At 44.3% G+C, this 22,110-nt stretch overlaps 1 protein-coding gene across 2 annotated transcripts; it reads right to left on the bottom strand.

Annotated features, from left to right (window-relative positions):
• Window positions 1-1,990: 1,990 nt before the first annotated feature.
• Window positions 1,991-21,812, bottom strand: ssh1a (slingshot protein phosphatase 1a). Of its 2 annotated transcripts, XM_084551328.1 has the most exons (14): window positions 21,611-21,812; window positions 19,699-19,736; window positions 12,474-12,574; window positions 10,247-10,311; window positions 9,558-9,679; window positions 9,227-9,295; window positions 8,996-9,061; window positions 8,526-8,720; window positions 8,306-8,399; window positions 7,489-7,617; window positions 7,174-7,220; window positions 6,912-7,058; window positions 5,412-5,612; window positions 1,991-5,296 (listed from the first exon to the last, which is right to left on the bottom strand). In XM_084551328.1, exons 1-14 carry the CDS (start codon window positions 21,689-21,691, stop codon window positions 3,544-3,546), a joined length of 3,108 nt encoding a protein of 1,035 aa, XP_084407454.1. In that variant the 5' UTR covers window positions 21,692-21,812; the 3' UTR covers window positions 1,991-3,543. The 2 variants fall into 2 exon arrangements, with proteins under 2 accessions (XP_084407454.1, XP_084407455.1); XM_084551329.1 differs by lacking the exons at window positions 19,699-19,736; window positions 21,611-21,812 and adding an exon at window positions 14,672-14,894.
• Window positions 21,813-22,110: the final 298 nt, after the last annotated feature.

The raw sequence follows: 22,110 nt of genomic DNA, 5'->3' as shown, positions 1-22,110 counted from the left end.
CTAATGTTATCGTGGTGGCATAGCTGTGCGGAGAAGCCGTGATAACGAGCAGGAGAAGCACACATGAAAGACAGGAAGATAACGCGTGAGGACATCGGTAAAACACCATCTGTCTTTTGTTCAGGTCATGTGGCCTCAGCAGGTTGAAGCCGGTGTCAGAGTTCAGTGGAATTTGCATCCATTGATCATCCTCCAAATACTCACTCTAACCAGCCAGTGTGGGGAACCCCTTCCCTTGAGGCCATGCACTCCTGCTAACAACCAGTCTATTATCCTGTCTCGTCCTTCCTGAATGCCCAAAGCTGATCACTTGATCACCATGTGCTCTGCAGCCCCAACATACTCAGACATACAAGAATTCAAAACCAGCAAACCACGAACCGCTCACAAACCAAAGTTTCACCGTTTAGAAAACACACAATCTACCTATCCTATCAGCTCTGATTAAAAAAAATAAAACAACACAACAAATTGCTGCAACCCTGACTGATGACAACCTAACGCTCCCACAATACGGTGCATATAACATCGATCTCCTATCATATGTTGCGGCTGACACTTACCAGTAAGACGCTGTAGCCAAGTCGACTGCTCTAGCTCGGTACTGACAAGAGCGCTCTTTGTTGGTTGTTTGGTGATGATCAGTCCTCCCTCAAAACGCACAAGCAATAGGAGCCTTATATTACATCCATGTGATGTCACAGCACATTACACTAATGAAATCAGGGAAGACTTGTAGCGTCTGCTGTCCCGAGAAACCGCAGCAAAGTCATCTTTAATATCTCCATCTCTGGTTGTGTGGTTTCAGGTACGTGGAGGAGAAATGTGATCGTGCCCCCGAGATCATTTTAACCTCATTCAAGGGTTAACACTGAAACAAACCTGATGGCCAGTTCAGATCCTGACACTACACAAGTGATTATGAGAATGTTATGTCTCATCGCATACCGGCACTTTTTCTTTTTATTTACTATTTCAATCCAGGAATCCAGTTAAGTAGGAGACGATAAAAAATGGTTGTGTCTGGGACAAATGGTGAGCAACTGTAGCCAACACGAGTTTGTCTACCAGTGTGTGGGAAATGATCTGCAAAACAGCTCAGACTGTTTCTTTTGTTTCTCTTGGTCTCTATAGAGACATCCAAAACAGGAAGCGTCCTGAGATAATAAAACAAAAGTGGAGGTACGGCAGCCAAGAATTCACCGGCAGAAGAAGAGGAAGAGGGGCCGGTCCACACCCACCGGCTCTGGACTGAAGGCTCACTGTGCTGTTAGACAGGCAGCTAGTCTTCTACCCAACCCGTGTTTTTGTGTTCGTCAACGGTTACAGGTCACTTTCAGTCATGTCTAGACAAAAGCAAATCTGTCTTTAATTTAAGGTAATCATTAATCAGTCTCCTTGGCACTCTGACGAAGAGCTTTACAAGGCTCTGTTTAGCCCTGCCGTCATTTAAATGTTTACACTAGTCGGACACATTTGTTTTCCATTCCACATTTCTCGCGGTATGGTCTCGGGCTTCATGTAAATGTAAAAACAGGAGCTGAAAGGCTTCCCACACCACACTAAATAACATCTCAGCCACGTCAATTCAGCACCACATGCTATTCCGTGCACAGGGCCGACCATTCACCATGCAGACATGCACAGTCATATGGGCCGGGAGTAACAAGAGCGTGTAACTTAAGTAATTTCACTGATGTCATGCAAACAGTGAAGGGGAAGCCAAATGTTATATAACTCGACTTTTTAGAATACGGTTCTCCTGCCAAAGCATACAGATGTGGGCACCATGATGTAATTTCAGGGTACACACACTCCATCGCAGTCGAGGCAGAGCACATATATTTAGTTATGCTTAAATATCTGAGCCTGATTGTTTCCCCATTCATGAAGATCTGTTTGTCTCACTGTACAGCACAAACTTATTTCCGTAGTATAGGTTTTAAATCAGTTACAATAAGAAGAAAACAGAATCCATGACAAATTATGTAAAAGAAATGTTTATTTCCATAGTTAACACATACAGTACATTATTTTTACCAACATAAAAAGTGCAATATGCATTCAAACTACAGCAATGTACAGTACAAAAATTACTGCATACTTAAATATAAAAAGAAAATGGTTACAAAACCGTGAAGTAACCCATTGTGATCGCCGTCACGTCAGCGTGACAAAAGCTTCAAAACTCATCGATGATATGAGCGTAAAAGCTTAACAGCTATGAGCCTGACGACTCCACGGAGTCTCTTTTCGTTTCTCCCAAAAGGTGCAAAAAGATGTGACAGCATTTAATTACGCACGTGATTGACATTATGGTTCACAGATTTTGTACAGCTTCAATGGTCTTTCCAATTAGTTAAGACAGCCGAAAGGAAAAAAAAAGCAAAACAACTTTGGTCTTTCACATTTCAAAAAGCACAAATGAGTTTAAAATGTTGGCAACCCTTAAAAATGAATTTGTAATGATTTGTGTTTATACTGTACGTTAAATGTTTATACAGTAATGTTCAGCTAAAGTCAGGTCGGGAAAACCTTTTTAAGATTTGACTGTCATAAATCCTCCGCTCCTGCCACATTTGGCATTTGTATTATCATTTCAATCCATGCAGCGTGTCCCCTCACTCCGCTCTCCCAAACACATTGTACATTACAGGGAATGATGAGGTCAATAACATTACTCCAATGTTATTTTGGAAGATAGCTTGCTGTGTACCAGTATTCACTCAATAAAAAAAGCAGTGCAAAGAAACAACAAACTCGGAAATGTTTGTTGAAAACAGTGAGCATGCCTCTGGCAAAACTTCCAACCTTCTCTCTCCACTTTCATCCCATTCACGCGCTCAGAGACTCACACGTAGTGAATGCATTAACACACACGTCTCCATTTAAAAGACTGATTTCCTCACTTTTACTCGACATCGACAGACGAACCGAGTTAAACTCTTGCCTGGTGTTCATCTGAGCAAGAGCTCCATGAATGCAACATGAGGTAACCATTAATTTTACAACCCTCTAGCATCTAAAACATAAATTTTGTGGTAAACAACTCTACATTTATTTAACACTTTGCTTTCCGTCAAGCTCTCTGAGGGAGTCAAGTTTATCGATGTAGGCTACCACTTTGTACCCGACGGGTAAAAAATAATGTAAGTGCCAATGGATACCAGGTTAAAGGTTATAGAGCGTCTTGTACCGTCTCATTCTGCAGCCTAACACACAGCTCTGTGCCTCTGGTCTCGTAGGTAAGGCACTTGTTTGTCCATGAATCAAACAAAGTTAGAGGTGAACTGATGGCTTTACACACTTGTCAGATACAGCAATATGACTTTTATCATTGTGAACAGCAGTTGGAGAAACAATGTGGCAGAGGAGTCTGCACTCCTTAGAACAACAGTTGGCATTGTGTGTTTTTTTTTGTTGTTGTAGTTTTCATTAGTTTCCTCAGATTCCAATCTCTCCTGAATCTGCACGGCCTCCTTCAGCCCCACGGGGTGACAGATGAATCGGTGAGTGGAGTGCATGTAACCTCCACTTGATATGTCAGCTCCTGGGCTCAGCTGGTAGTGCTCTCTCTGGAGTGCGCAGGTCCTTGCCGGGCCGGGATAGAGCAGAGGCGGTGGGGGAGTCCCACTCCAGGCCGGGGTCTGGCTCTGGGGAGAGTGAGAGGAGGAGCAGGGTTCCCGCATCTGAGGAGCATGCCGAACAGAGGTCCTCAGAGGAGAGGTTGAGGCTGCCCAACTTGGCCAGCGAGTTGGACCGCTTCAGCCTTGAGGGCACGGTTAGGCCCGCCAGCCGCATGCGGGTCTCGATCTCCTGCGCCCTCTGACGTACGAGGCCAGGTTTCCCCCTAACGCTGCGCAGGCTGTCACTGCTGGAGCTGCGCGTCAGAGTGGAGCCATGAGGCGAGGAGGTGGGTGTGAGCAACCCAGACCCCACCACCCCTAACAAGGCTTCGTTGGTCAGCGGAACCACCAGTGGCTCCAACCGCACTTGGCATGGTGTTGAAGATTTAACGAAGTCACCGGTAAAGCCGGAGCACTCCTCTTCCTCCTCAGTGTGGCAGGGACTCGTCTTGGACTTTTGGCATGCATGGAAAGACTTCAGAGAGTGCAGGCTCTCCTGAGATAAACCTGACAGTCTCTCTAGTCTCTCTGCACGGCGGCGGACCAGTCCAGACTGACGCAGCTGTAAAAGGGTCTCCTGTTGGCCAGCGTAGGAAGCCGCTGCCGCCTCCTCCGGATCCATGCTCATGAGTTCAGGGAGAGCCTCTGAGGCAGCTGCAGTCTGACTTTCATCAACTTCAGGCATTTCTTTCGGCAAATCTCCAGTGTCTTCAGGCTCCGTCAATTGCAGTGATCCTCCTGGCTGCTCCTCTCTGTCAACGGGAGCTGAAGGTGGGGAGGCTGCACAGTTGGCACAGTGACACAGAGGGCCACAGGGGCGAAGCAGTCCCACTGAAGACGTGAGGCCTTCAGAAGAGGTATGGGACTGTGGGAATGAAGCACTTGGGACTTCAGGAGGACTGGGGTTAAGGCAAAGCTTAGAAGCTAGAGTTGGAGAATCTTTTTTCTGGCTGGACATCATGTTACTTTCACTGTGATTATGTAGACTGCTCAAATGGTTGTTGTTGTTGGAGTTTTCATTGAGAGTTGCCAGGTCCATTCCATTCCCCTCCGTGTCCCCCTCTACCTCCACATCCTGCGTTTCACCACCGCCTCCTTCGCCACCCCCTCCATCGTCTGGCTGCATTAGTACCTCCATCTCTGCCTCCTCCTTCTGTACCTCCTCCTCATCCTCCTCCTCGACTGTGCTGAACTCCAGCCGCAGACGCAGCTCCTCCAGCGGCTCGGGCCCACGGCTGCAGGTCTGGGCAGCGGTCCCCTCGGCTGTTGGCCCAAAGTGGGGGAGTGGCAAGCCTTCACGGCCGTCAAACGCCTCGTCATCCAGCAGAGCATCTCGCTCCACATCCTCGATTTCTATAAAGACTTTCTCCATGCCTAGAAGGGGAGGGCCACGCACAGGCGTTGATGGTTCACTGTCCAGCGCCGAGTCCGAGAGCCGGCGGAAATAGTAGTTGTTGTAGGCCGGGTCTATCTCCAGTGAAACAGTCCTGCAAGGTGAGGGGCACGCTGCGCCTTTATCAGACAGCGCCTCTTCACAGCAGGGTGACATCCCTGGCTCTGGAGTCACGTGACCTCCCTCCTCTCCTCCACAACACTGAGCCAACCCCTGCTGACCCTCTGCCATCTCACAGTCTGCGTCCGGGTGCCACAGCTTGTTGTGCCGCTGTTTACTAGAAACGGACAAATGCAGTACGTGGAAAAAACACAGAAGTCAAAAACGGGTCAACTGAGGAAACACCACTATTAAATAAAACTGCGCACTACGCATCTAGTGAAGGACTGTACCTGGCATCTAAAATGCCCTCGTACTCCGCCAGCTGTCTCATGAAACCCGCGTTGGGTCGAGTGATGCTCCTCTTTTGCTTGACAAAGTTGTAAGCTTTCTCCAGTGACCAGCCGTACTCTTTCATGGCATAGGCTATGACGGTGGAGGCGGACCGACTGACACCCATCTTGCAGTGAACAAGACACTTGGAGTGGTTCTTCCTGTGGGAGAGAATGTACAGTTATATAACACAGAGGCGTCTGTATATAGTGTAGACTGTGTATCCTGAAGTATAAAACCAGGTAGGTGGGAAATGGATTGATTAAAAAAAACAACATAGACGTCAGAGTTGACATTTTCAGACACAAGAAAACAACTATTATGTTTAAATGGGTGAAATGAATTCATGTAGAGGAGTGTGTTATTCATCAACGTGAACATTAACTGTGATGAAACAAGCTATTATGATTTCTCTTCTCAATTAACCACACTGATCTCTCTGTTGCTCCCCCTCTCACCAAGTTTGTAGCAAGTAGATTGAACAGTGATAATGTATGTATACTACACTATATACTTCACAAGTTAGAAGACAATAAAAAACCATAAATTCTTAATAGTGCGGAGAATCCATCTGAGCTGCTACGCAGAAACACTGAAAAAGAATTGAGCTCATGCAATAACGGTATTTATGTGCATGGAAAATCTCCAATTAGGACGACCAGACGTTGGAACAGGTCATGAAAGGGAAAGGGAAAGTATTTATTCCATCATATGTAAATATATACACCACTCAGGCATAAGACTGGGCAGGAAGAACGGACATGGGCCTTCTGAGGGTGTCCTGAGGTGTCTGGCAACAGAACGTCGTTAGTGGGGGGCCTTTGGGTCCTATGGGTTGAGGGGAGGGGCCTCTGTGGATCAGACTTGTTCCAGTGCATCCCACAGATACTTGATCAGTTTGGGATCTAGTGAATTTGGAGGCCAGGTCAACACCTTGTGCTGTTTTTCATGTTTTTTTGAGTTTGAGTTGTTCCTAAACCATTTTTGACCAATAACAATACGTGCCTCTGAATCTGTCTCATAGAGCAACGTAGGAGCACTGACTTTAAGCTACAAACAAACAAACAAAAAAAAAAATCACAAATCCAAGTTTGCAAAGTGAACACCTGGTTTAGCAATAGTCAGAAATGTGCATCCCTCTTCCAAGTAGCACTTCCTTATTGTGCAACTGCACAAAAGCACATTTAGAGTTTAACTAATGAGCAATTTCCTGCACTAGAAAACCTGCCCCAGAGGTTCCAGGCCCATCAGCAAATACTTGGCACAGAGCAGAAACGTAAGGAGGGATTAGTACCAAATAGCTTTTTCCATCAGTCTCATGAATGAACCCTTCACTGTGATCTCCTCTTTGGAAATTTGATCTCCCCAAACATAAAACAAACGGGGGAAATTAGGTTCATGACGCCGAGTGAGCTGATACACACATGAGCAACATGTTTTGCGTTCCACTCAGGACTCACTTTGCTTTAACAATGAAGTTGTATGTGTCGTTCCAGTGAGCGAGCAGGTCAGTGGCCTCTTCATCGTACACGCGTATGTTGTGGTAACTGAACGTGCCTGGAAAGAAGTTGTCGATCTCCCTGGTGACATTGAGGATATAGCCCACCCTGGGAAAGAGAGATAATGTTAACTCATCAACAACATTCTTTCTTGCTCAAATCATACTGAAAATATGTTTCGTGTGCAGCTATCTTAGCCCGTCCGTAATCTAAAATAAATCACCCTGTCTCTTGCAGCTCCTCCAAATTAGATGCATTCCACTCAGATCCCTAAAAACAAATGAGAGAAAATACTGTTTAGACTGTGCATATTTCCCAATCTTTGGGAGACTGTTCTTTCTCCAAAACAATTATTTCACAGGGGAGATTGCTTAAACACATACTGTAGACTGTAGTCTATGCTTAAACACCAGTCTTCCTTTGGGATGGAACGGAAAGGGAATTGTTTTATCTCAGCCTTTCAGCAACAAATGTAGCAGACGTTTTCTTTTTTTTTTTTTTTTTTGGATATTGCAGCAGACAGCGTCGGTTTTCTCACCAGATAGACATGGTCAAAGATGAGCGTGGCTTTGTCCATCTGGCCCAGGATCAGCAGCATCTCATTGTCAATGAACTCTTTGTACTCCTTCAGGTTGCAGTTCATGTGTTGCTCCAACTCTGTGCGAATCTAACAAAAAAATCATACAGCATGACTTGATTTCTGTGTGGAAGGTTTCACAGCAAAAAAAAACAACAACATTAAATGAGCCTCTCTTCAAATTAGAATGCATTAGTCTTTATCTAATGAGATTAACAGGATTGAGTTCAGGGGAATTGTGCGTGTCATGACGAGATCTAGAAAAAAACCAAGGCAACTTTTAGATGAAACTGCACATCTGCTGCCCAAAAAAGGTAAAACCTCATGGTTAATGAGGAGCTGCAGGAAGGTTTTAGCTGGCACACAAGTAGTGATACACCTCTCTGATGCACAAACAGGATGTAGACATTAAAAAGAAACCCCGCCTGTGAGCTAAGCACAAAACTGGCTCTCACAACTTGACATGATCTACAAGGAAGTGTGGGTTTAAATTCATAAAACTGTCTGTCAAAGGGCCCGTTACGGTGCTCAGATACAGATTTAGTATTTCCTTTTTTTTTATTAACATAAAAAAAAAAAAAAAATACTTGTGTTTTTGCTGAAGTGGCCTTTAGTTTTGTTTAGCTGCCAGCAACCAAAATTTGCACAGGCCCTCCCAAACCTTTGCATGAATTTATATGCAAATATAGAATGTCAACACCGTCGTGGTAAATTAAAGCACAGGAGACAGGTGCAAAGGTGTGGTTTATTGCATTGTTTGTGTGCTACTATATTTTACCTGTTTGCAGGTGACGTTCTCGAGGTCCTGGCACGTCATGATGCTTCTGAGTTTGGCTCTGATAAGGCACTCTGTCCTCTCTCTCTCTGAAGGCCTACCGAAGATGAAGCCTCATTACAATCTCAGCAGTCTTACACTAGTCGTACACACGCTGAATCTATTCCCTACAGCACGTATAGGGGGTGATTAGTCTTTACGTAATGGGAGCCCGTTTACTGACTTGTCAACAAACATGGTGGGTGAGTCTGGCCGTGGGGTCTCCAGGTCCTTCATGGCGTTCCATTCGTTGATGAAGCTCTGGTCTGAAGCGATGCAGCTCTCGTAGTAGCCCATCCAGGTGAGAGCCATGCCTCCGGGGAAGTAGTTATACCTGCGTGACACCTCGCATGCTTTGTGCAGCACCTGCAGGGCTGACCTAGATTGTTGAAAAATAAAAAGGCTTTAGTTGTAGATGATTGATTAATGCATGGTTTTATGAACTGAATGAACAAAATAATCAAAGGACTGTATTTACTATTTAGATTTATACAAGTCTGTGCACATGAGTCTTCACGCCAGCAGGGGGCAGAATGAATCAGCACTGCCTCACCCTGCATGGCTGCAGCAATCCACATCAGGAGACCGTGGCATGTCGTAAAAGTAAACCGTTGTAGACAGCCCCAGTGACTCCAGAGGTTGATTATTACTCACCACATAGCCTGCACCGACACAGGTTTGAAGACATGAGTCCGACCGGCCGTGTTCACAGTAAAGCCCCTGGGGGAGAAATCAAAACAGATGGTCACTCCCTGAGCTGGAGCCCCCCGTCAAGTTGATCTGAAGTGTCAGGGGTAGATGCAGTGTTGGGTAAAAATCCGAGGGATACCGCTGCAGCTGCATCCGCTGTCCTTGCAACAGGGGTCAGAAAGAGATAAAACTCACCCATCTCCGTCCAGATGGATCTTTGTGTCGCTCCACAGAGGTAGCACCATGCCGATGGAACAGCTTTTGCTGGCAAAGGACACAAAAATATTAAACTGTATGTTCACAAGAAAATGTAGATGGGAAGTTAAAATTTATGTTGCTATGTGATAAAAACAAGTCTAATCATACAGAAAAAAATAAAATAAATAACTTTTCTTTCAAATGACTTATGTTTGAAGTCTATAGTGTATATTCTATTATCACGTATCAAAAAAATCTGTTTAATAATTAATTTCTTCTGGACACGGGCAAATATTCCCAGCTCCAGTTTGAGGCGGCATTTCTGTACCAGTCTTTGTTGGTGAAGTCGATTCCCAAAAGGATGTTCTCCTCCGTGTCCTGTCGCCCACTGGTGTACACCACCACCATGTACCGCACACGATCCGACCATGCACTCTCCAGCCTCACTGCCTGGAAACAGGAAACGCAGAGTTTACTTAGCAAAAAAAAGAATAAAATAATCTCCTTACGCCAATATTAAACAGAGGTTGTGTGATTTCTATCATTAACTGAGTTAAAAGTGTGCTTCCTTCATGCACGTGAAAACTGCACAAAACAACCTACGCGAAGAAGAAGCCGCTACAGGCTGGTAAAATCCACTGACCATGAAATCTGTGTCCAACATAGTGTCACAGCTTGAGGTGGAAGTTAGACTACAAACTTAATGTAACAGGGTAAGTGAGTCCTCAGGATGTGTGAGAGCACAGGGATAAACATAAGGTACCTCACACTAACATGTACACACAATGGAAACATTTCGTAATGCTCTCCAGAGTGTGTTTTAACCTGCTCCAATGAGCTAATAATTACAGTGAGTAAGTAAGCAACCTAAGTACACAATAAAATGCATTCTGGAGGATTTGCTATGCCAGGTTATTAGTCACTGGCCTGTATGTATGTGTGTGTGTGTATCTGTGTGTGTATATGTGCTTGGAAGCTTTTGTTTTGATGTATGCACACACTCATGTCGTCTCTTACCAGTTTGATTCTGTCCTCCGAGCGAAGAATGTTTATCATCACCTGCAGGTGTTGGGGTAAGTCACCTGTTGGGGGAGACGGAGGGTTGTTTGGGGTCAGCGGTTCTAAATCTATCCCGTCGCACAGAAGGTTGTACTTTGACAACGCTGTGTAAGAGCGTTAATAAGAATATAGCTGGGGACACAATCAGCTTATACAATTAAAGGCACGGCTGTAGCCTAGTGAAGGTAGATGAAGCTGTACAGCTCCCTCCTGTTTGACACTAGAACTAAAGCCTGCACCTGGAACTCCTAACGTACAGCCCATTGACTGATTTTTATCACTTGACATGTGTAGTTTACTGACTAAAGAGAAATTAATTGACAATAAATCTACCGTCTTAACAGGAGCAAATTTATCAGGAACAAAACCACAATTCAGGAACTTGTCTTTGTTCATTTCACATCCCTCAGCGCACCCTCTGTCTACACATGTCAGCAGAGCTGGATTATTAAAGAAAAACAGGGTGTGAGGATGTACCAACAGCATGCTAAGAAGCAGCTGACAGAGAGCCAACTATTTTGAAATATGTCAGAACAAGTCAGACAGACAAAATGTGACATATTGGCTGGATTTTATTTACAGCCACTGGCACGAAACAGAAAGTGACTCTCTCTGGTTTCTCTGATATTCGCATTTACTCTTTCACATTAAATGACACTTGAAGCGACAGCGTCTTTGTTTCTCTACAGCATGGTGTTGATCACAGGCTTGGAAACTAAAGTCAAAAAGTGTCAAAATAATCGGGATGGGAGCGACAATTGATTGGCGTGAAGATTTTGTTATGTACCAAAGGGGGGCCCAGCAGAGAAAGTTTGGGAACCACTGTCCTTAACTAACTAATATCTTCAGCAATGTCATGTATAAACCTAATTCTCCTCCATTGACTCTTTGTTGGAACATGTTCAGCTAAAACTAATCTATCCGATGACTGACACGAATGCTTTAAGTTCACTATCCATTGCTGCTTTAAACCAGAACAAACATCCAGGAACTACAAAGGCAACTAAGGCCTAACTGTGACGTTGCCTCAAGTCATCAGTGTCTGAACCAAAACCTTGCACTTGAATGAAATGAAGACTTCTTTCAAAGGGGGAACTGAGGGGGAAACCGGAGGAGCCACTGTTCGCTAGGAACTAGAACTACAAACTGTCGAACAGAGCTGGCTTCTCATAATTCATGCTGATTAGCCTGATCTAAATTTTTATTATAGCCATAGACGCTTATTGACAGCATGACAGAGGAAACGGCACAAAACTCCACAGAGTGAAACACGTTTACGAAGTCACTTTCACTGTTTATAACTTCAAATTGTAATAAAATGTACATAAATGCACATTCAAAGAGTATTTCAGTGTGTCTACGTTGCAGATATTGGAATGACACAAGCAGCAGCTTAAAGCTACTGATAGTGGGGCACCAGAGCAGGAATATCTATCAAACACTTTCAACCTCCCTGTATCACACTTTTTTCTTAAAGGCCACAGTTACCGGGAAATGACACAGCCCTGTCCCCAGCTCAATGTTTTGTGGACAAAGCGGGACCTGCAAATATGTGGGTTACCTGACAAAGTGGCTGCTAAAATGGACAAAGCTGCCAGCTGTTGCCACGACTTGCCAAATGACTTGGCTGCTGTTGTATTCCCATCATGCCACTAGATTTTCAGGTCAGCCTTATGTCTTTAGAGCAATAACTGTAGCCTAAATATAACGACATTTTAAAAGGCGCCAGTCCAGTCCAACTTGTCATGTGACTTCAGACTTTAATCGGTACAATAAACAAGTCACAACATACACATACACATCTGAATGTGTCAAAAAAATCATTAAATTATCTGTAAGTCATAGAAGAGATGCTGAGAATAGTTTACATTCACCGTCTGAACTTAGCATAGCGAGAACAGAGGACACTTGAGGTAACACAAACAATAATGGCCGCCTTTAATCGTCCCAGAAGTTTCATCCTCAGCGCTACATACGCTGGATTTAAACACTAATCTGCCTAAGCTAAATGTCTGGAACATGCTTATCAGCGAGGCAGCCTCCATCCTCCACACCTCAACTACAAACATCTGCTACGGCGTTAGGGGCGTGCTGCACATTAATGTCATCGTACAGCCTGGATGAGAAGCCTAATGAAGCTATAGATGAGACCAGTTTGGGTAAATGATGGCGCTGTGGTTCTCACCTGCATGTTTGTGATGAGGATGTGCTTTCTGGCCCTGGTGACTGCTTCCCTGCTGCAGGAAGAGAGCAGCACCCTTCACCATGAAGAAGCTCTCACTCAGGCTGCAAACAAACAGGAGAAACAAGTTATAAGTCTTTAAATATAGACAACAGTTCAGCAAAATGGCACTGGCTTGCTTATTTAACAACTACGACGAGTGGTGGGACAGAAGAAAATTTTAATTTATAGTTTAAACAAGGTGGTTCGGTTCAGTTAGACACAGCCAGCAAGGAGAGCATAAATCATGGTTGTCTGCTGCTGGCGTATTACCTCAACAGCTGAGTGGAAAAGCCAAGCTGCCACGTTACCGAAGCAGACCTCAGGTCTGCAGCCGCCATGAATCAAGCTTTGATCCTGACTGCTTATCTGACTTTTTTCTGCTGCATTGGCTCGGTTCAGATTTGTCAGACTTGTCAGGTCTCTGCTGGCTGGGTCTAATGCAACCCAGGCCTGAATAACTGTTCTAACTGATTGTTAGCGCTGCTAAACTTTCTCAAAGACAGAAAAAAAAAAAAAAAAAAGCAGCAATTACCACTTCACACCTGCCTGTAAAAATCCTGAGTTTTTCAGGTTAGCCCGTGGAGCTGTCAACAGATGACACAAGTAGGGAACAGCAGTAAAACTAAGTGAGGTGTTTCCTCCGGGGCTGAATTCAATCATTCCATTTGAATGAAGAACAATGTGAGCACATTCATAAATCTACCTGGCAGCAGGGTGGGACACAGGCACAGTGTATTCTGCGTGTGCATTCTGGCAAACCAGGACATGATTAGGAAAGTAAAGAAGTGATGAGTGACAGGATCAAAACAACATCTAAACTGGCACTTACAACAAACCTGTCTCCATACAGCTACCATGAAGTCACTGTGATGATGTAATGGCAGTATGACTGGTTATCGGTCGAATATTACTTTTGCTGATTATACCAATCAGTTCGCACAATAACTGTGTTAAAATCAGTACGACCCTCTACTATCTAATAGAAAATGCATGGTATCATTAACATATATATTTATATATATATAAATACTGCACATACATTTCCAACAACCAATGCGTCTCACCACAGTTCACTTCTACATCCAGCTCTGAATCTGCTCCCTCCACCAGCTCTCTCTCTGATCAGGCTTTTTAAAAACCCACGTACAGAGGAGCAGGCCCGGCACAAACAGACGATTTTGTGGGAACAATGGATTTTGTTCACCTCACAATAAATTCCGGCCGCCCCCAGCACCGCAGAAAAAAAACAAAAATTCAGTGACAAAGCCCGGGGGTGGACACTTCTCAACAAGAGCTTTTGTCCTCCTTTTGGTAGATTTCTGTTTCTCACTGTTCCGAGATTTATGAGGCTGACAGGAGGGTCTGCTGTCGGTGAATATTAGATGATATGAGGCCAAGGTGGCGACATGAAGACCGAGACCAGTTTGGTATTTCAACACTGAGCACGCTCCCAAGTGTTAATCTGAGATACCTGATCATTTCAAGGGGATAGACAACTATATATTTGACAGTGCAATTTGAGAATGTGTGAACCCTGTCCAGACGTGTAAATCAAGAGTCGTCCCTATACTCCACAGGCCATACTCAGACATCCTAATTGGACAGCCTTGACTGTACTGTCTCTTGCCCCAACTGCACCCTGCTATCAGCTTCTCCACAAACACTAGGGCTAAAAATACATCTGGTATCAAAGCAAACAAAGACTACGACAAAAACGTGCGCCAGATTCGTCATGATTGTAACCTACAGTACCTTTTACAGAAATACACGGAGGAGTCGGATCCAGTCAGGTTTGACAGTCACATGGAATATGGATAATAAGAGTGATTTGTGCACAACTGAATCTAATCTGTCATTGAATTGTTTTCATTGAGGTCTATTATCTCATATCAGCTGAAAAAAGTCTGATTGATTTAATCTGCTGGCCTAAAAATGACACCACAGACTATGTTGCATGTAAAACTACCCAGCCAACATTCAATAACCTGCTAATACATAAATAAAAAGTTAAACTGCAAATGAAGTTAAAATTGTTTCAGAACCATTCAGAAGCTGTGCCCACTGAGCTCAGAGTGGGTATTTCTTCGCAAATGTGATCAGTGAAGGACCTTGTTCAAACAGCTGTTCAAACACCATTTAGGAAGGTAAACTAAACTCACATGCGGTTTATCTCACTCTGGGTCAACACGGCGTTCTCCACAAAGTAGGGCAGCATCTTCATCACGGCGTCCTGAATGGGCTCTACCACCAGATGCATCCTGCTGACCTCAACAAAACACGGGCCTCTCCGGCACCAGCTACCTCCTCTTCATCAGTCTCCAGAAACAGCGCGAGGGAAAGAGTGACAACTCCAGCTCTCGGCCCCGACCGGTATTTGAGTGACAGACTGACTGACAGTCTGCAACTCGTCTGCGCTGCTCAGTGGAGAAGTGCCGTCTGTTCAGATGCCACTCCCTCCCTCCGGTTGCCTCCTCCTCCTCCTCCTCCTCCCTCGTCGGAGTGTCTCAGCGAGCAAGTCAGCCTCCCGCTTGCAGGGACGGACTGCAGCCTCCACCCGCTGCCTCAGGCCAACACAGCCAGTCACCCCCATCATTCTGTCTGCTCTGACTTTATCACAATCGTCTGCAGTAAACTAAAGGTTAAACATCCAAGTGTGTAAGCAACATAGAAAAGAGTCTTGCATGATTTACTCTTTTTTTTCACCAGGCCATATTTAATTTAGCAGAACAGGCTTCCTCTGAAACCAATGCAAAACATTTCCATGATGTTATGTTGCTCAAACCATTTCCCCCAAACAAAGTGAGTGTGCCTTTCTCTCTTTCCCCTGAAAGCAAAAAAAAAAAAAAAAAAAAAACTTGGCAGACAAAAAGCAGACAGAGGAGTTTTGGCCCAAAACGCCCTAAAGGGATGTCTCCATGTGCATGCCACATTGGGGGTCAACAGAATCCAAGGTAGTGCCTCCAGGGAGCTTAACACATGGGCCAAGCATGGGGTGGAAAGGGCAGCGAGAACTGGCAATGCCCCAAAACTACCAAATCTCATTATGCTCAGGCTTATAAGGGAGGGATTATCTTGTCCCTCTCCTTCAAGTGGCCAGCGCTGACTGCCACTCACTCACATGTACCGCAAACAAACGGCATTGTGTTAGATTATTTGGAGACTGTGACAAGTTAGCAAAGGAAGAATCTTTTCAACACACCTGCAACCGGAGGGACTGTTCTCTGATGCAGAAATACAGAACTGCTGTGACACGTAATCATTGCAGTCGACAGAAAATTCTGAAAGTGAGGCTGCAGCGTCGTGGTTGCAGATGTTTGGGAGCTGAAATCTTTCTTTTGCACTTTCCCTCTTTCAGTAAGCATTCAAACTCCCACACATACACACTCTGTTAATCTGGGAGGACCTGCTGATGGACGTTAACAATAGCCCTGTGACACAGATAACAAGATCGCTCTCCTGTTCTCCTTAACAATAGCACAGCGTCTGTAACACCTGGTCCCTGGCAGGTACTGTACTCTACGAGCTGATGCAGATTTACTGACGTCACAGGTGGAAACTTGGAAAGCTCGATGAGTCAGGCGCAGGTACTGCAGCGAAGGAGGAACCTGCATGCAGGAATTTCCTCTGCATTTGAGGTTAAGCTTTAGAAGCAACAGGCTGGAGTGACCGCATGTCACAGAGTTAAGGGGTTACAGTAGTATGCCGCTGAAAAAGTATCCAGATGGACTTGGACGGGGCCAAACAGGACCAGATGTCCTCTAAGTCAGTGCTGTGAGTCACCAGGTGGATCGGTATGTGAGAGTTGAACTGGATTACACTGAGGACTCACTACAAAGAGGCTACACACAGGCTGTAACCAGGCTGGTTTATTCATGGTGTTCTTAGAGCACACACCAGCACAATGAGGGGAAAAAAAGACTCCTCTTGGGGATATTGGTTGCATAATACTGGCATTTTTCTCATTGACACAACAGAAAGGGATAGAAAGAAAGAAAGAAAGAGGCAGGGAGGGGCAGAAAAAAAACCTCCACAGGTATCAGTGGAGACGTGGAGGGTTTGAGCAGGAAACAAACATCCTCATCCAATAAAGGCCTAAAGCTGGCATTTACAATTCTCCTATCTATGCACGTCCTCAATCAGCATATGCACCGATCAGGCATAACATTATGACCACCTTCCTAATACTGTGCAGGTCTCCCTTGTGCCTCCAAAACAGTTGTGACTCATCAGAGAATGGACATGGACCTTTTCAGGGTGTCCTGTGGTGTCTGGCAACAAACTAATGTCGTTAGTGGGGGGACTTTGGGTCTTTATGGGTTCAGGGGAGGGGTCTCTGTGGATCAGGATTGTTGCAGTGCATCCCACAGATACTTGATCAGTTTGGGATCTAGGGAATTTGGAGGCCAGGTCAACACCTTGTGCTGTTTTTCATATTTTTTCAGTTTTTGTGTGTGCGGCATCAATATGCCTGGTCTGGTCTGGTCTGATCTGGTCTAGGTGGGTGCTACATATCTAAATAACATCCACACAAACGCCAGGCTCAAAAGTTTCCCAGCAGAACACTGTATTGTCACAAGATGGTCAATGTTATTCGCTTCTCCTGTCAGTGGTCATAATGTTATGCCTGATCAGTGTACACTACCACTCTCGACAAGTGTTCTGTTTTATCCAGAAAGTGAAGCGCCGAGTTGAAACGGACCGAACGTTAAAAGCATGAGTTTGTGGAGCTCATAATCTGTTGATCCTTTATCTCATCCTCTGTGCCGAATCCCTCCTTCTCTCACTCCAAACACTGCTCGCTAAACACACACACATTTTTGTCCAATTCCGTGCCTTGCCCAACTCCGCTGTGTACAAGGTGGTAAAATGAAATCACTCCTTGGTTCGGTGCCACCGACACCTGCGCGATGTTTACATTGGCCTTTATCAACCCCTCGGGCTTGTCATCATCATCATCGAGGTCAGCCAGGAACATCCAGCACAAACACTCCCCCTTTGGCAGACGCGCAGCTGTCCATCAACACATGTAAGTACATATCTAGAGCACCAGATCAGCACATCCTGATCTAAAGAGAAATATCCCTGTCCAATATATGACACCTTAAAACAACAAGGATGAATTTATTGGCAAATTTAGTTACGTAACGCGGCTTAGAGGCCCCTTTAAAAAAAATGGAAGAAATCTCGAGGCAAGTCAGGGCTAGCATCACGCATAGATCACTCTCACACACATACATCGCTGGGGGGCATTGCATATCTTTGCTGTTGCATAACTAAAAAGAAGCTAAACTCTGACGCATTATCTAAAAGTCATAAGTGTTGCTGTTTTTTTTTCTGTTTTTTTTTTAAAAATCCTCTGATTCACACATTCAGGGACAAAGATGCGACAAATCAACTTTGATCTCTTAACGTCAAATCCGTGAGAACAACACGCCTTCACGTCAGAACGGAGAACTCTGTCAGTATGAACGACACATAAAGTCAGACTTGGGCAATGTTATCACAAGTCAATGTCAAACCAAAAGACAAGCAGGCTATTGCAAAAGTTATTTGTGTTGAAAGGATCTGAGGCGAAATCCCTCTGCTGTGGCTGGGTCGCTATCAAATTCAGTTTGGCCCATCACAAGCCTGATATTACAGAATATACAGTATGAACAATGAATCGAATGGACACAGAATGAAGCAGGAGCACTCGTGGATGAATTTTTCCATAATATAGTTGTAAGAGTGATTGAATTTCAGTGTGTTAAGTTATTGGGCTGTAACTTCACCCTCGCTGTGTTAAGGAAAGACTCAGAAGATCGTTCCTTCCTGCTGCTGTTAGGCTCCACAACGAATATTCTTAATATGTGCAATATTATTACACCTCAAGGTACAGTGTACAACTTCAAACCCAGTTACACCTGGTCCATCGGTGCAACATCTGACAATCATCTGTGCAAAACGCTTTGTATATATGCCTGTACTTGTATATTTTTTATTTTTCTGCCCTTTTGCATGCTGTTGTGAACTGCAGTTTCTCCATTGCGGGACAAATAAAGGTTTTTCTTAACTCTTAATCTTAATTCTTAACTGCAACATAACCTTTTCATTAGCACAAATCTGAAAAACATTTATCTTGATGTACAAGTTTTTTTTTTTAAATCTAAAAGACATAATTACACAATAAATATTTAAAGTGCACAACACAGGACATGTGTGTTGATGTCAGTAAAATAAAGTTCATAATAAAAGACAAATCTGAAGGTCTTTCCATCCTCCTTTGACAATGACTCGCACAAACAGCCCCAGGGACTCCCGCTGCAGCTTTTGGCAGACAAACCGACTTTACTATTTAACACGACTCCGTGACACTGTCACCATTTCTAAAGCACTAATCTCATAGCCAAACTAAACAAAACCGTACAAGCTGGGACCGCCACTATTTTCAGAACTGAACGCGCAAAACACACAGTTACTGGAGCCAAGTGGTTTCTTGAAGTCATTCTCTTGGATCTAAAAAGGTCACGGTATCGGCAGCACGCAAAAACATTCAGACTGAGAAAGTACCTACATTTACAGTATATGAACATGACTCATCCATAGGACAATGGTGTTCTTTCTAGACGGTGCAGGGTATGAAAGGTTTCTTTATAATCTCTATCTTTCTGCCACCAAGTTCTACATGCATGGCATAGCACAGTAGTGCATCTTTTGTTGGGAGAATCTGCAATCATAAAAAGAACAAAGTGGACGTTTTGACTCAGTAAATGACTAAAACAGTCAAGTGCCAAGCGTCTAATCAGCTTTCTGTCAATCCTCTGTTAAACTACTTGGCAGAAAAGCTGTTGAAAAGCCAAGTGACTCAACCGGTGACTCACAGATCAAGAACAAGTTCATCAATCCCACAGCTGATAAATATACAGTCACACTTGTCAACATATTACTTGAGAGACTACTGAGAATAACATACAGTTGGATTTTAGGATCTGATGACTCTGCCAGCAAGACAGACAGACAGGTGTTTTATGATAGCGGCGATCAGTTGTTCTCATTTCGTGAAGCCAGCTAGTCTGCCGCCACTACAGACTTCACAGAATGACTCAAAGACAGATGCAGGCGGGCCCGTCGATAACACCTGTGAACGAAACGCCGTCTGCTTTGCCGTGTACCATGCAGGGCCAAACTAAACTCAAAACAAACTCACCTCTGATTTATTCGCCGTTCATCTTCACTCCCGAAATCCTGCAAGACAGATAACAGGGAAAAATGAATGGCACGTAAGACGAAGCTGTTCCTACTGCAGCGTTAACACCTTAAGACGGAGGCTACAGCTTTGTCTATGTGTAGGTCCCCCTTTTATTTTTGCCAAAACAGCCCTGACCCATCAAGACATGGACTCCACTAGACCTCTGAATGTGTGCTGTGTTATCTGGCACCAAGACATCAGCAGCAGATAGTCCTGTTCTGATAGTTTAAGTCCTGCAAGTTGGAAACTAGGGCCTCTACGGATCAGACTTGTTTGACCAGAGGACCGAGATCTGCAGAATTTGAAGTCAACACCTTGAACTTGTAGCTGTGTTCCTCAAAGCAGTCCTGAACCCTTTCCCTTGACCTTCCCATCAGAAATAGCCTGAACATTTTCAGCACAGTACATTTTGCTACAGTACACTGATCAGCGGATGTTTTTCCACTGTCAGGGAAATCCTATAGCCACCGATGTACAGCTGTACAGGAAGGGTGATAAAGGGGCAGAAAAATGGAAAGTACCATTTTTAGGGAGAACGGAATAAAATGATCCTGCAGGGAGATCATGAAACAGTGCAAGACTAAACCTCTATTACCTTGCATTCATATAATGTTAAGCTGCCTCATGCCAGCGTCTCTTACACTCCTGTTTACCTCTGCCTACAGCAGTACTCCTCCACCCCACCCACCCCTCACAAGTAGATGACATCATGGCTGCAGCACATTTCTGCAAGCTTTTGTCCATCACACCACAATACGAGCACCCAGCAGCGCATAACGGACAGGGACACAAATATAATTCTGCTAAAAGAAGCGACGCACTCGCAGCGAGTAACAATGTTACCGCTTTTAATCGCTCCATGGTCTTAACTTTGTTGTGAAAACAAGCAGTAAGTTTTTGGCAGACTTGTTTTTGACTAAACACAGATCCATCTCAAACACTTAGGTTGTAAATAAAAGCAGGTACAGATGCCAAAACCTCTCATCCAGAACAGAACAAGGTGAGCTTTTTCTGTTCATAGCTGGTAATTAGCGCCCCCATCTGGCAACTAATAACTCTACTTGGAAATAGTAAAGGCAACTTATTTGTGAATGGTAGTTTTTTGTGGCACAGACAATTAAATTTACTTGCTGTTAGTGACCAGAAAACAAGAAAACTCAAATTGTTTTGCAAAGGAATATAAATAAGTACTGTCTTTTCCCCATATGGCTGTTTTCCAATTAGGAAATCTCAGATTTTCCTACACTTAATGGGAAAACACACCACAATGGAAATGACAGCATACAGATAATCCTGTCTGTAGTTGAATGAGTGTTTATAATTAGTTTTTTTCTGGTGAATAAATGGTGTAGCTTAAAGGAACTACGGAATAAAACAACAAAATCTCAGCTTTACAGTTGGTAAATAACTGTAAATCTGTCAGTAGTGTAGTTAGCATTGCTAGTGTTGTGTCAGACAGACTGCGGTATAAAATGATTAAGTCAAAACGTAGATATTCAATGTCAGCCAGTCACATCATAAACAGCTAACGTTAGCCACGGCTTATGTCATTCATAAAGCACTTGTCCGACAAAGAACACGAGCTCCTTAAAATCGGCGTCTAACACATGTAACAAGTGCAGTTTTTTTCTAAGCACATAATCCAATATGTGACAGACATATTGCCATGTATGTAGTAGTAGCCAGCGACAGCTTTCAGTATCGAAGTCGCTCGCTAGCTAGCATTAGCTAACAGCCTAGCATAACACGTTAAACTAACGGTGCTAATTTAGCTTCAATCAGCGGGCCTTCCTCCGGCAACATCCCCCTCATCCTCAGTCTACACCGCCGCGTCGGAGCATCGCCTTAGCTCGCCCGGGGACACACTGACCTCCCCCGCTGTCGTGGTGGCTGTGCTGGCGGTGGATGCGGCACTCGGGGTCGGGGACCGCTGCAGAGTAACCAACGCCATGGCTGGAAGCTGAGGATGATGCGCCGGCCGGCCGCTGTGGCCTGGTGAGCTGCAGCTAGCTGCCGAGCTAACGACACACACACAACTGATAGACACAGACGGATGATTGGAGGGAGAGGAGCCGTGCTATCCTGCAGGCAGGGCTCCCTGTGCAGGAAGTGCTGCCTTCAAGGTCCCATCCATCCTGGTGACAGTTTTATTTTATCTGCAATGATATAGTAATAAAGTAATAATCACAATGCGACTGCCACACCTGGGCAATGTAGATTTATTTGTATTCCATCTTTGGTTTTGATAAGATTTAAAATGCCACTGAGATACTGAAGAAATACAAGGCAGCATGAAAAGACACATGAGAATTATTAACAAAATAAAATAAAATATAAACTAATGTAAACAATTATGTAGCAGTACGTATA

The sequence above is a fragment of the Chelon labrosus genome, assembly GCF_963514085.1.
Source record: "Chelon labrosus genome assembly, chromosome: 9".
Lineage (NCBI taxonomy): Eukaryota > Metazoa > Chordata > Actinopteri > Mugiliformes > Mugilidae > Chelon > Chelon labrosus.
Note: the sequence above shows the minus strand (reverse complement) of the source record. Positions and strands in the feature narration are given on the sequence as shown.